Genomic DNA, 13778 nt, shown 5'->3' on the forward strand with positions numbered 1-13778 from the left:
AAACTGCTGACTGAATGGAGTTGGGACCCTGAGACAGAATAATCCTTGAGGAAGGTAAACCAGAAACTTGTGCACCATGAAGCATGTTGACAGGCAAATGGACTGTTATCACTAAGAGAAAACTAGAGCAGCTACATAAAAGATAATGGCAAAACCAATAGGTAGGTATATCTCAATGGATTCTTCTGTTGTGGGGGGGGAAAGACCAAAATGTTTATCTGCTGCTGAAAACGCAGCAGCAGACCAGGCACTCCTCCTGCAGAGTCAACAAAAGCAACAGGAACTGCAGCTTGCACCTCAGCAGGAGAGATTGCTGCAATGTGTACTGACCTGGGGTCTGAGGAGTACTGCTGGACTGGCAGAAGGGAGTTTGGGCCAGCTTAGCTCTGTGCTGATGGAGCTAAAACATTATCCTCAAATGCCCATCTGTAGGTGGGCTGGTGTGGAGGGTTAAAATTGAGTAGCTACAGAGAACCTCCCCAGTGAGAGGGGACCACGCAGCATAGAGAGTGTTGAGCTATTTGGCTCTTGCTCTGGCCAGGCTGAGACCGGCTCCAGAGGCATGCTGTCATTCCTGCAGTACATTCATGGGGAATGTGCTCATTTACAGTGATCAAACAGCCAGGGAACACCACTACCTGTATGTTCAGAGATGAGAACGGTAGCCTTAGAATGACATCTGCAGGGTCTCCCGATTGCCACTCTGGGTACTTCTCTGCAAGTAACATGATGGAGGAAATAGAGGTGGAGGGAATGAATTCATAAGACAGACTACAGCGTTCTGCTACAAAAGGCAAGGAAGACTTGTAGCTTGCCGAAAAGCTTTAGAAGAGTTACTAGTCTTGCATCAGCTTACAGAAGGTCCTCCTAAGAGCAGGGAAACTCCAATAATATGCAACTGGCATGCAAACATGCACATGAAGGGATAGTTCACTGGAGCATATACAGAGATATGTGCCCAGCATATCCAGACATGTGTCGTGTGCCATTTGAGCCAGGGTTGAAGGTCTCTGTTCAACACAGCAGCTTCCCGCATGAGGCAGACAGAGAAGTCTTGAGTAGTGAGTGAGGGGTTAAACATTGAATTGAAACCAAATGGTCTCAAATTGTGTGGGAACTCCACTGTTGCCCAAATGAAAAGTCAGGAGAAGCCTGGTGACTACATTGCCAGGGTTCCTTAGGGAACAACAGCCAAAGAGGCTTAAGAAGCTTAGTAAAAAAAGCTACGCAGGCCTGGACATCTTTAAGCATCAAGGAAAGCTGGTGTATCAGTATGCAGACTTGACAACCCTGAAATGGAACGTCATTGAGAAGTCTGTGTGGTAATGAGATAGGTCCCCATCAAACTGTAGAACTAGTTTGGACAAGACCGTGAGGGTAATCGTATGTGTGCCGCTGAGGACTGATCCCTTAAATGCTTGCAGCAAGTCATATGGTGACTCTCAGAGAGCTGAGAAGGAATCAGGTGACTCTACAAAGAGCTCATCTGAGGAGGAAACTGTGTGAAGCAGGTGACAGTGTACAGTTCCCACGGACTTGGACTGAAATATGAGCTCCAAGAGCCTGCTTTGAGCAGAGAAATAACCTTGGCTGGTCTGGTCCGGTCCCTTGGTTTTAAGGTTTGAAGAACTTGTACTGGCTTTAAGCATTTGCCACCTTTTCTGGGCTGGAGGACAGACCTGATGGTTATACAAGTGCTAGGCAAATGAGGAAGAATACAACTGTATTTACAGGCTCTGTGCTGGAAGAATTTTTTTCCTTAAAATATTAGAAAATAAATCTTTAATTTTATGTAACTTCTTATTTGCAACAGCAGGAAGGAAATGGGGGGGGGGGTGTTAAGTGACTTTAACCTGATGTTGTTGTTTTCAACAAAGGTGCTGTTAACAACTGTTATTGTTATACAGTTCTATAGAGTTAAGTTGTAATTAATTTCCATAGCAACATGATCATGTCGTATATTCTGGATTATAGCTCTGAGGGAGATGGGATGGGAAAAGCATGGAATGAAGACTATAGAGCAAAACCTGTCCTGATTATTACTTGAATCTTGAATGTTCTTATTAGTCCAATTTGTTTAAACAGTGTTTATTTGTAGGCAATGTTGAGGATCCAGCCAGGCTGCACCTGCCTCCCCAGGCATGCTCAAACACAGCCTGGGATTGCACATCTTCAAGGGAAAGCAGGGTGGGGTTCCTTCAAATGACAGAACCTTCTGTGAAGAGGAAGTTTCAAGCTGTAACTTGCAAAATATGCACAATGCGCTACTGTAAAAATCCAGCCATTGGAACAAGGAAGATCTAGGCAGAGAGCTGCAACTAATCATGCAAAAAGCTGAAAGGAGCTAGTCTTTGTATGAACCATGTGCAGTGCAGCTCTCAAAAAATGCTGTCGTCTCTTGTAGCATGAGGAAAGACAGGTACACAAGAGCATGAGAACTCCTGCATCATTTCCTGGTATTTAACTGTCACACAAGACACTAGACATCCTATCAAGGATGCTGACTAATGAATCTATCTTAGGCTGCAAGTCCTTGTTAGCACAACGTGCCTAGATGTCCATGGATCACACGACTGATACTATCCCTGATGGCTGCACCTCTTGCTGCCTCCCCTCCATCAGAAATGATGCAATGAGTACAGCTGAATGAGTACAGTTGGATGAACATAACAGTTGACTGTGGGAGTGTGGGGGGGAGAGAACCACTCAAAACCACAGCAAATGTTTGCCAAAAATGAGTTTGTACACTTACCAAGGTACAGCTCTTGAAAGGCTGCATCCTTTTGATAAGATACATGGCATAATCTTTCACTGAAGGAGGTGGGATAAAATAGATGCACCAACTGGCCTTTCTTATCAATGCAGTCTGAGTTCTTCAGGGAGGAATTATCTTTACATGTAACAGGAAGCCAAGCACATCAACAACACTGGGCAACTAATAAAAAATAGTCCAAAATTTACTGCTGCAGGAAGAGGAGAGCTCCTTCAGTTGTTTTAATCCTAGATGTTTTGTACCTTCTCTTTATTTTACAGAAATGATTTACAGACACTGAGGGAGAGAGTTCTAAGAAAAAATGCTTGGCATATCAAGCTAGATCAAGTAAGCCTGCAACATCTTCAAGTCAGTGGCCTATATTCTGCAGTAGCAGACCAGATATTCAGGCTTCCCACTCCCTCCCTAGTTCTGCCCCTAGCTCCGACACAAATCAAACCTACAGAAGCGCGTTGTCCTTACCCCAACTGTGTGCCAGCCTGGACATGTTCAAATAAAAACCTGGGCTATGCTATGATCTCGTCTCTTGTTACCATGATGTGTGCAGCGAAGAGTAAGATTGCCTCAGATAGGTCCGGAATACAGCAATTCAAAGCAACTCCCTCCTGTCTTTGATTTGGATGTGCTGTGCTTTCCATCATAGCCAAAGGGGAGCTCCTACCTCTGACACACAGGTATGCACTCTCCTTCACCCCAGCCCTCGGTATGTTGCATCAGCAAGAACAGCAACAGCCTCCAGCCTTGCAGCTATCTGAACGAAGGACACAGACTACAAGCAAATGGCCTGGCACTGAACAGTGTTGTTCCCAAACACCTGTGTCATGCAAGCGATTTTAAATTCAGCTGTACACAGTCATTACAACAACATGCTTTTATCCCAGAGGAAGGGAGACTAGCAGTTGGGGCAGTAACCGAAGGGCACAGTCTCCCTCATTCCGATAGGCGTTTGCCATGTGACCTTGGCTAAAACACTTCAGATTACCCATCTGGAAAAACGGATAAACTAATGTAGTGACTTGAGGAGTAACTTCACCCTTTCCTGGGCGCAGTCCTCAATTATGGTTAGCAACGTCCCAGCGAGCTTTGCATAAAAAGTGCTTACTTACAGAAGGGCAAAACTCTGTTTTGGCTTCAAAACAGACTTAGGGCTGTGCCCCCTGGGAGAAGCCCCCTACCTCTAGCCAGTCTTTGGCGGCCCAGAGGCAGAAGCAGGCTGCTAAATCAGTGGTTTGCCTGAGGAGCGAGCGGAGGCTTGCAGCAGCATGGCTGCTTTCTCTGCACATTCCTCTGGTGACGCTGCTTATTACCCAGCATGCAGATAACCCTGAGTCAAGGCTTTGGTATGAGCGGTGCTGCCAGGAGCTGCGTGCTCGGAATAGAGGGTTACAGTTTAAACCGAGGTGAAGCGCCGTCCCCAGCCAGCTGCACCCTGCCTGCCTCCCCTCCTCGGCTGGAGACAGCCACCCCTTCACCTATTTGCAGAAAAGGAGCTTTCCAGTCCCTCCCCTCCACCCCACTGCTCACCCAGGGATCATTCCCATTGAGAAGCTCTCAGCCTAATAGTAATCCCGACGAATTTAGCTGCTGCTAATAAATCCCACCCCTCTGCCCCTCCCAACCTGCCTCCATGCAAATCCATTTGTAGGTTACTTGAACAATAGCGGAGCTGTAATCAGCCCTCCCCTCTGGCAGCCTGCAGGGAGGGAGGGGAGGAGGAGGATGATGACAGTGGGGAATTCTGCTCGGCTCCTTGAAGCTGCACAGACATGTCTCATGTCCCCATTCCCATCCCCTGCGCAGAGGCGGGCAGGCAGGGGATCACATGGCTGTCTAGGCCGGGCCCAGGCCAGCGGCAGTTACATGCCGTGGCGGCCTGGTGCCCCCTCCCCTGCCTGGCCCAGCCCGGTTCTGCTCAGCCCGGTTTGGTTCAGCTCAGTTCAGTTCGCAGCCTCCCAGTCCCTGCCTGAGCAGCCATGCCATAGCTGTGCCAAGCCACTCCGTGCTGCAGTGGGGTTGCCAGGCTCAACCTCCACTCACAGAGCACTGAACAAAGCAAAGGGCCTCTGCGCTGGCCAAAAAAAGAGAGGAAAAGACCCCAGTGAAGCAGGCTTGGGGGAGCCAGTCACCCTGGCACACCAGGGCCAGCCAGAGAGAAAGTGGCAGCTCCCCATTACAGCTCTCTTTGGGGAAAAAGAAAAAAACAAGAGTCTTCTGGCTGTCAAAGCTGATCAGTGTGGGAAGGGGGTGTTTTCCTGAAAATAAGTTGCTATTCGACAGCAGCTCACATCTTTGAGGTTTCTTTGCAAAGGGTCATAAAAGCAGCAGCGAGTGCATATGGCCGCACAGGGCTACGGGGGGAGGGCTGTGAGCGGATGCCAAATCAGCTGAAACCTAAGAAGCTTGACCTTCCTCACCTCCACCCCTGCTCCCACCGCCTCCAAATAACCTTACAAGGGCGCGTCGGGAAGGGAAGGCGCACAGCAGCGAGGGGAATGCAATCTCAGCCCAGCAGCAGGCAGGGCTGTGTGTCAGTGTGGGGGGGAGAGAGAAGGACACTTCAGGGTAGCTGCAGCCGCTGTCAGCAATGCAAACTGATACCAGCAAGGTTCATTTCGTTGAGCCAAGCACAGTAGTCAGCCTGTGCAATCTTGAACCTACCTAGCCCCAAGTAGCTCAGCCAGTCCGACCAGTCAGAGACCGTACTGGCCGGACAGACTGGTGACGAGCATCCTCCTCCTCCCATTCACATGTCTAACTGCTCCCTTCTGCTTTTCGCTCTACAGTTCCCTGAATGGCTGAAAGAGAGTGGCTTTGCTGTCAGAAACTTGAAATGACATGTAATCTCCCATGTTTCTTCTCACGGAGGTAGGTGAGCCTGTTCCCAGGGAAAAGAGCCGGGTTCCCGCAGAGCTTCCCAGTCAGTGCCGGCAGCGTGGGGCTGGGCTGCCCTGTGGCAAACACGTGGAGAGGGAGATGTTCAGCTGGCTCATCAGAGGAGCCCAGTAGTAGCCTCACTCAATGCACACACACCTAATCCTTCTTTTAAAACATACACCAGGGAAAAGACCTTGTCTCCAGTTCTTTTCACATCACCCCATCAACAGAGGCATTCCCCTTCCCAGTCTGCATGACAGGTTTTAAGGCAGGGGCTGAAACAACGAAAGCTCAGTACACGGTTTTCAGACACTGAAAATAAACCCAGCAGTGCCTATTTCTATACAGGAGGGTATAACTATGCCCTCTGCATCTTCCAGGGGAGGGGTCTAAGACAACTATGTAGGTACAGAGCTATGTTTCGGGTAGAAAATGCATGCTGTAATGAATTCTGATGGCTGAACGCCAAGGGGGAAGCTGTTCTGCTTCAAGAATAGCCTTACAAGAGTCAGCATTACAGTGACAGTTCAGTATTCTGCTGAACATCTACAGGATGTGTCACTTTGGCAGAGGAAGAGGCTGCTAATGCACAACACAAACCATCCTACTATGAATGGAGAATGGCTGCATACCACAAAAAAAGAAAATGGCAAGACCTAGTGAAGAGGGAAGCTGCAAAGCAACTGCTGCATAGTAAGCTGGGAACCTGAGAGCTCTGAGGAGACAAAGCCCTTTCCCTTGAGGGGAAGAAAAACTCAGCTCACAAGATGCGTAAAGAAGCAAAGACAACCCTTTTTCCAGTGACTGCTGCAGCTCTGCAAAGCTATGCTGGCAACCAGCCTATTTGAAGAGATTGCAGTTTCAAAACAATGTTAGTCCTGACTTGTTTGGAGCTCAAATGTTAAAGGGGTGTGGGGGAAGAGCATGCTTATATGCACAACGTTGCTAAGCAAATAAAAAAGATAACAAGGTTTGTACTAAATGACACCAGTTAGCATTGGTGAACTTGAGCTCCTGATGGAACTGTGTAGTATTTCCCCCAAACGGACATAGCATCACTGCACAAACACTTCCATCTCCAACTCACACAGAGCTGCCAACGCTTGAAAAACAAACATCCAGTGACACACATGTTCTAACCCATTTCTTAGAAAATAGGCTACAAGGCTATTAAAAGAAATGTCGAGAATAATCTAACTGGAAAAAAACCAACACACCAACCCTCCTTGGGAAAATAAACCATTTAAATACTTCCCCATTACAAGAAGGAATGAGAGCACAACAAATGACCACCTGGACAAATAAATTCACTTACACGATTTATTCAAGCAAATATTGGGCTTTACCTTAAATAACTGGCAAATATGGGGGAGGGGAGGATTATTATAAAATAGAGAAATCAGCTGAATATCTGTATGCAAGACTTGCTCAGCAGCTACCTTCTCCTCCTCATCATCAAAAAAAGGTTACAGCTTGTTTGTCAGCTGTGGACATCTTCAGAAAGAGAAAAAATTATGGACTGGGTTCAAAGAAATGCTGGCTAATATGCCCAGACTAGCTGCTTAATGAGCCAGAGTAAAAGAAAAGGTCACATGGTTACAAAAAAACCTCCACACAACAAATGCCCCATAGCTATGGTTAACTTTAATTAACTGCAGTATTACAATTCACTTTAAGCTTATTTTCCACCTATGTCTACTGCCCCTTACCTTTCCTTTGCCTGCTAAAAGTCAAATCGATGAGTCTCATTACAAGTGAGCTTATGCTTCCAAAATTCTGACTGATGAGAGCTTTTCAGGAATGCTCTGCAATTAAAGAAATCAGCCAAATGTGGGTCTTTCTAACTCCAACTGCTGATGACTGACTTCAAAATTACAGGAGTGCCTCTGTTTATATAAATCAGGGTATTCACACTTGTGTGACATAATTAAATGTTGAATGGCCAGTAGTTTTTCTCTTTTAATGGCAGTTGCAATTCACACATGAATATTACTTCTCTCCTTGTTAGGTTTAAACCCAAATTTCATCCATGTGTACAATTTTTTTCTCTGTCAGTCATGAACTCACAATGTCAGTCCCACTCTCTCTTGATTTAGAAATAAACTGCTGTGTGGGAACTGCATGCTTAGAAATAAATTAAAAATACGATCAGTACAAATCTATACTCTAAAAAATGTATAGGTTGTATCCAATAATTAACTGAAAACCTATAGGTTGTATTTAATAATTAACTCAAAACATTCTTTTTCTGCATTATTCCCTCAAATTCATTATATAAGAACGATATGTTCTGAGATTTTTAAGCACCAATCACTTGGCAGAAAAAAATAGTATGTATATACACAAAGTCATTGTCTGAAATCACAGATATAGTGATGCCACAAACTGAATCTCAAAACATACACACACACAAAATTGCTGGAGTATGTACCTACACAAGAGAGCAAAGATCTGTAGGTACACTAAGCATATAGTCTCAAGGCTTCTACCATCTTTTCCACCAGCAATACAAATGAAAAATGTCTTATTAAGAGCAACCAGATACCAAATGCCATCCAGACTTTTAAAAAGTACCTCTTTATACAATTATGGGGATTTGTGGGGTAAGGATCCTTAATATTCAATAAAACTCAGAGCTCATAACCTATGACACTGTTGCATTTGGAACAGCTCTATGTTCTGCTGGTCAAACTGCAAAGGATTTCTGCAGTGCTGCTGTTTTTGTTTTGGGTTTTCTATCTTTCCTCCATTTGCCTCACTGAAAAGGACAAAGTTCACATTAGGTTTGTTTGCATTTTCTAGCTAGTGAGGCCTGCGTATTTACTTTGCCTGTTGATCACCTAACAGGTATTGCACTGCTCCCCAATCTCCAGAAAATGCCATTGTCACATAAAATAGTTAATTATACAAAGAATCACATATGATCGTTGCCAAAAGGAAAGCATTTCACTTCAGTGCTTTAAAGGAAGCTTCCTAACCTGAAAACACAGAACAGCCCTGAACTGTTCACCAATTCAGTTATGAAAAGTCATTGCCTAAATGGGGTAGCTACCCACCAGCTGCAACACCAACTGTAGAAGCTGTTATTTCCCACTACCCTTTTTTGTGCTGTGCTCAACTACTGTCCTGCTTTACCAAGAGTCTACGGTTAATGTTGAGCTTCGACGACCGCTCTTAAAACCAACTAAAATTATTAAGCACATGATACCATGGGTTTGTTTTGTTTTTGTGAAAGAAGGCTTCATTTCAAATCTCAAGCCTTATTAAATAGTGCAGGCAATGGATGCATCCTGTATTGCAAACACTGTTTGCAGCTGGAGAGCTTTGGGGGGGGGGGAGGGAGGAGAAGGGAGGAGGAAATGAGATGCAGAAACAGTAAATAGAAAATGCTTAGTCAGCAACTGTTACTGCAACATTAAAGGTGAAATGTAAATAGGCACAGTGCCAAGATTTAGATAAGTTTGATAACACCATCAACATCATCATCTGACCACATATATGTGAAAATGTGCGTACAACTGCCACAATTATCACAACGAACTGCAGGCTCTTGGTATAATGGACTTTTAAAAAGGCAACATGGCTTGCGCATGCTGCCTAAGCTCTGAGAAAAATAAAACTTGCTACTCGAGAAGTATTAATATCAATTGAATTTATTACAATTTACTAAGCTCCAAGGCACATTACAGTGTTCTGTTAACTACAGAAATGTATAAAGGACAAACAGAGCATGTTTTTCATGTACAGCATTTTGCTCTACTGTTCAAAAGCATCCGTGCATCAATAAAAGCAAAAACAAAAAACACATGAAGATTAAAAACGTTCAGATCAATAGAAACAAACTGAAACATTTTCCTTACAAACTTGCAACAAAAAACACCCTCCCCCCAGAGCCACCCCACCGTTTTGCAAACAAAAAACAAAAACAAAAAAATAAAGTGAAAGACTAACACTCAGGGCTTGTAAAACATAAGCTGTCACCATTTTTGTAGCAATTTTTTAGGCATCAACACTGGCCTTGGCAAAAAATTTTTTTTTGTCTTTTTTGTTTTTCTTCTTCTTTCAGAGAAGTGCATACATTTACAAAAATACACACCAGCAGCAGGTAATCGCTAAGGGCTATTAACTTTGTACCTAGCCAACACACTGCCAAAGAAATGAGAACAGGTATTATGTAGTAACCAAACAATATTATATTCTGTTTAACAAAAACCAGCTCTATCCTTCAAATGAAGAAGAGTACATACCTTTGTTTCAAAATATAGAAACATACGACGAAAATAATGTCTATACATAAGACTAACTTTTGCAGTTTGTTATATTCACAATTCTACATCTTCAGGAGTCTGAAGGGATTGGATTTCCTACTCAAGGGTCTCTCTCCTTTTTCACTTTAACGTCCCCAGCTAAAATGGTCGCGATCTCGCCCTGCATAAATGCCCAAGGCACATTGGAACCGACTAGGGGGCATTTCTCTCCGCTGGGGCAGTAGACTTCACCAGTTGCCCCTTGGGCCTTGATGCTCTCTCTGGAACAAGGGAAGCAGAACTTGTGGCTGGGCACAGAGGGGCACTGAACAAAGTGGGTGTCCTCCAAGCGTTCGTGGCAAATGGTGCAGCACAGGGGCCCGCTGTTTGCCATGGGGGAGTCCGGAATGTTTTGGGGGTGCACTTGGTCCATGGCGGGGTGGGCGCTGGGGGGAGGAGGGGCCACTTGCAGGTTCATGTCCCCGTTGCGGGAGGCCAGGCGGCGCTGGCCCGGTACCGAGGCCGGCGACACGGGGCTGCTGCTGTTCCTGCGGGTGGACGTGGTGGAGTGCACCGAGCTGCCGTCCTTGGGCGAGTGGGCATTGCCCAGCGTGTCGGCCACCGACATGAGCGCGGCCATGGGGGACTGTCCGTTCTGGGGGGCGGACTCGGGCGGCGTGGTCCGGTTGGAGTGAGGCCCGAGGGGCGGCGGCGGCGGCGGGGGGCCCGCGCCGTGCACCGCCCCGAAGCCCCCGGCCGACATGGTGAGCTTGAGCGCTTCGCTCTGGCTGGCCATCCACTGCTGCCGCTGCTGCTCGTCGCTGAGCTTCAGAGCCCCCTCGGCCGAGTCCGAGGGCTCGGGAGAAGCTTTCCTCTTGCGCATCGCCCCGCCGCCGCCGCCGCCGCCGCCGCCGGGTCCCCTAGAGGCGGCGGCCGTGCCCTGCGCCCCGCCGGCCCCGGCCCCCGGCCGCGGGAGACTCACCAGAGCCGTGGGCAGCATGGGGCAGCTGGCGTCCAGGTAGGGCTGCGGCAGCATGTCGGCGCCCACCAGCTCCTTGAAGAAGCGCACGGACTCGGGCAGCAGGTCCCCCAGGAGCCGCCAGTCGCCGGAGCCGTGCTTCTTCTCGTACTCCAGGTACTTGAAGCCCGAGGAGAGGCCGCGGCCGAAGTCCTTCATGCAGTCCTGGTACATCTGCTTGGCCACGCCAGAGGCGCTGGAGAAGACGGTGCCGGAGCCGCTGGGGTACTCGATGAACAGCTTCAACTCATAGTCCATGCCCGGCTTGGAGACGGCGTCGAATGCAAAGACGCGGCCCAGCAGGGCGTGATCCTTCTTGAAGCGCACCTCGTAGGGGGTGCAGCCGGCCAGAGTGAGCAGCGTGTCCCTCACGATCTTGGGCTTGCTGGCCCACTCCTCGGCCCGGTTCCGCAAGCTCTCGCTGAGCTCGGCCAGCGCCTCCGCGTTGCGCTGCTTCTCCTTCAGCTCCCGCTCTTGGTCGCTGCTGGACACCGAGCCCGGCCGCTTGCCGCAGGCCTCGGAGGACGAGCCACCGCCTCCCCCGGCGCCGCCGCCGCAGGTGCCCCCTTGGGAGGAGGCGGAGGGAGCCGGGGGCCCCCCACCGCCCCGACCGCTCAGGCCCCCGTGCGGCGGGGGCAGCGCCACGCCGGAGGCGGCGGGGCCGTTGAGCAAGGTCTGCGGCAGCAGGTTGGGGGGCACGTTCATCTGGGCGCCGGCGGCCCCCGGGGGCAGGCCGGACACCAGCCCCCCGTGCGCCCCGCGGCGGGAGGAGGAAGAGGAGGAGGAGGAGTTGGGGCTCTGCCGGTTCAGCTCCGGCGGCCCGTCCTCAGGCGGCTTGGGGAAGCCGTTGGGCCCCCCCAGCCCGTTGGGCAGGCGGGCGCCGTGGCTACTGCCCAGGCTGCCCGGCGGCGGCGGGTACTCGAAGCGGCTGCGCTGCTCCGCCGCGGCGGCGCTGAGCCCGTAGCGGTCCAGGCTGGACTGGGTCAGCCCCGCCGAGGCTGCCTTCGAGGAGGCGTCCACATGGTTGAGCTGCTGCTGGGCCGCCGCCGCCGCTTCTTTGGCGGAGAGTGGCACTGCCTTGACGCCGACCGGCGGCGGGGGGCCCGGGGAGCGGCCGTCCTGGAAGCAGCCGTGCGCCCGCTTCAGCTGCCGGGCCGTCTCGATCACGAACTCGATGCGGTCGGCGCCCTCGTAGTTGACGCAGCCCCGGCAGACAGGCTCCGTGAAGTCCCAGATCATGGCCCAGGGCATGCGGGGAAGGTCGCACAGGTAGCATGACTGTCTCCGGGACGATGACACCTGCGCGGCGGACATGGTGCTGCTGGCCGGGGAGCTGCTGCCGCTGCCGCCGGGGTAGGGGCTTGCTCAGTCTTCCCCCCCGGGCTGCAGGGGGGGTGGCTCTCCGTACCTGATCCTGTCGCCCCTTTCAGCAGGGGGATCGTCTGCTTTCAGCTCGCTCCTGCTGTCGGAGAGAGCTTCTTCCACCTGGTCCTGCCGCTGCTGCCCCGGTGGGGTGGGAACCGCTTCTACTGCTCCTCCGGGGGGTTGGGTGGGGGTCGCCTTCTAGCCGCTTCTGTTTCCCTGCGCTCTCTAGCTCTCCGCTGCTGCTGCTCCTCCTCCGGGAGGAGGCGGAGGTGCACGGAGGAAGATGGGGGGGTCACCTTCCACCCGCCGCGGCTGCCTCGCGAGCTCGCACTTCGGTACGTGCCGATCCACCGCCGCGAGCGAAAGAGGGACACCCGCACGGAGCTGTCCGGTCCCGGCTGCGGCGGCGGCTTCCCCGAGCGCCGGCGGAGCGGTAGCGGCCCGGGGGCAGCGGCGGCAGCAGCGTGGCGAGCGGCGCCGCCTGCTCCTCACTCACATCCTCGCCGCTGCTCGCAGTCCGAGCGCGGGGTGCTGCGCGCCGCCGCGTGTGCCTGCGCGCCCCCTCCTCCGCGCCGCGCTCCCCCCGCGCCGCCCCTCCCCTCCTCCACGCCGCGCTCCCGGCTCGGCTCGGCTGCACCCGGGCGGGGTCCCGCGTCACCGTCAAGCGCCCGCCCCTCGCTCCCTTCCCCCCGTCCAGCGGCGCGGAGCCCACTTGTTGCGCGGGGCGCGCATGCCCGGCGCCCTGCCTGCGCCCTCCCCTGCGCGGCCGGCAGCTGGAGCGCGGCGGGGCACGGCGGGGCGCGCGGGCAGCCCGCGCTGCCGGCTATGTTTGGAAACTTGAACGCCAGATCGCGCCCTCGCCCTCCTCCTCCTCTTCCCCCCCAGCCCGCGCCGCGGCTTCTCCGCCGCGAAAACGCGGCCAGGAAGCGCATGCCAAATGATGGGGGGCGGTGGTGGTGTGGGTTTGTTGGTTTTGGTTTGGGTTTTTTTTTTCCCCCCTGACTGGGCTTTCTAAGTTCAAATGTCTCGTTTTCAGGATTTTGTAAACCCGCGGATCGCCCCGCTTTGCCTCCGTGACGACTGCGCGGCGCACTGCCACCGAGGCTGTCGGTGGGATTCCCGTGCGCTCCGGCTGCTGAGGCAAATGGGGAGGATCCCGCCTTAATATCCGATTTCGTGTTTCTCTTTCAGTGATCCCGGTGACAGAATGACACAGTTTCTGTAAGCCCGTGACTACATCAGAAGCTCTTCCACTTTTGATTTGTTTAAATCAGCCATGTTTGCCGAGTGTTTAAGGTTGGGCTGGGAAAGATAGTGCTGTGCGTTGCTCAAGGGTGTAGGAGAGGCCAGGCAGGTGAGTAATCGCTGTGATCTCATCTCGCTAATGCAAAGGGACATAGGATTTCCCCGGCGCTGTGTGAACACACGGCTTTTTTTTTTTCCCTCCCTTTAAATAGTTTGCTAACATTTGCATAACACTGCTAACAGGCAAATTACTCAA

At 51.1% G+C, this 13778-nt stretch overlaps 2 protein-coding genes across 2 annotated transcripts in view; one reads left to right on the top strand and one right to left on the bottom strand.

Annotated features, from left to right (window-relative positions):
- VASH1 (vasohibin 1) overlaps positions 1-5925 on the top strand; it is a 155530-nt gene extending 149605 nt beyond the window's left edge. Inside the window, exon 8 of the transcript XR_008577318.1 lies at positions 5916-5925. The gene's annotated coding sequence lies outside the window, so the exon portion shown is untranslated. The remainder of the gene's footprint in view (positions 1-5915) is intronic.
- A 3362-nt stretch (positions 5926-9287) lies between these two features.
- On the bottom strand, positions 9288-13199 carry IRF2BPL (interferon regulatory factor 2 binding protein like). The gene has a single exon (XM_054827018.1). The coding sequence runs from the start codon at positions 12224-12226 to the stop codon at positions 10016-10018; it is 2211 nt and encodes a 736-aa protein (XP_054682993.1). The 5' UTR covers positions 12227-13199; the 3' UTR covers positions 9288-10015.
- Between the last annotated feature and the right edge of the window lie 579 nt (positions 13200-13778).

Source organism: Grus americana, chromosome 5 (assembly GCF_028858705.1).
Source record: "Grus americana isolate bGruAme1 chromosome 5, bGruAme1.mat, whole genome shotgun sequence".
NCBI classification, from domain to species: domain Eukaryota; kingdom Metazoa; phylum Chordata; class Aves; order Gruiformes; family Gruidae; genus Grus; species Grus americana.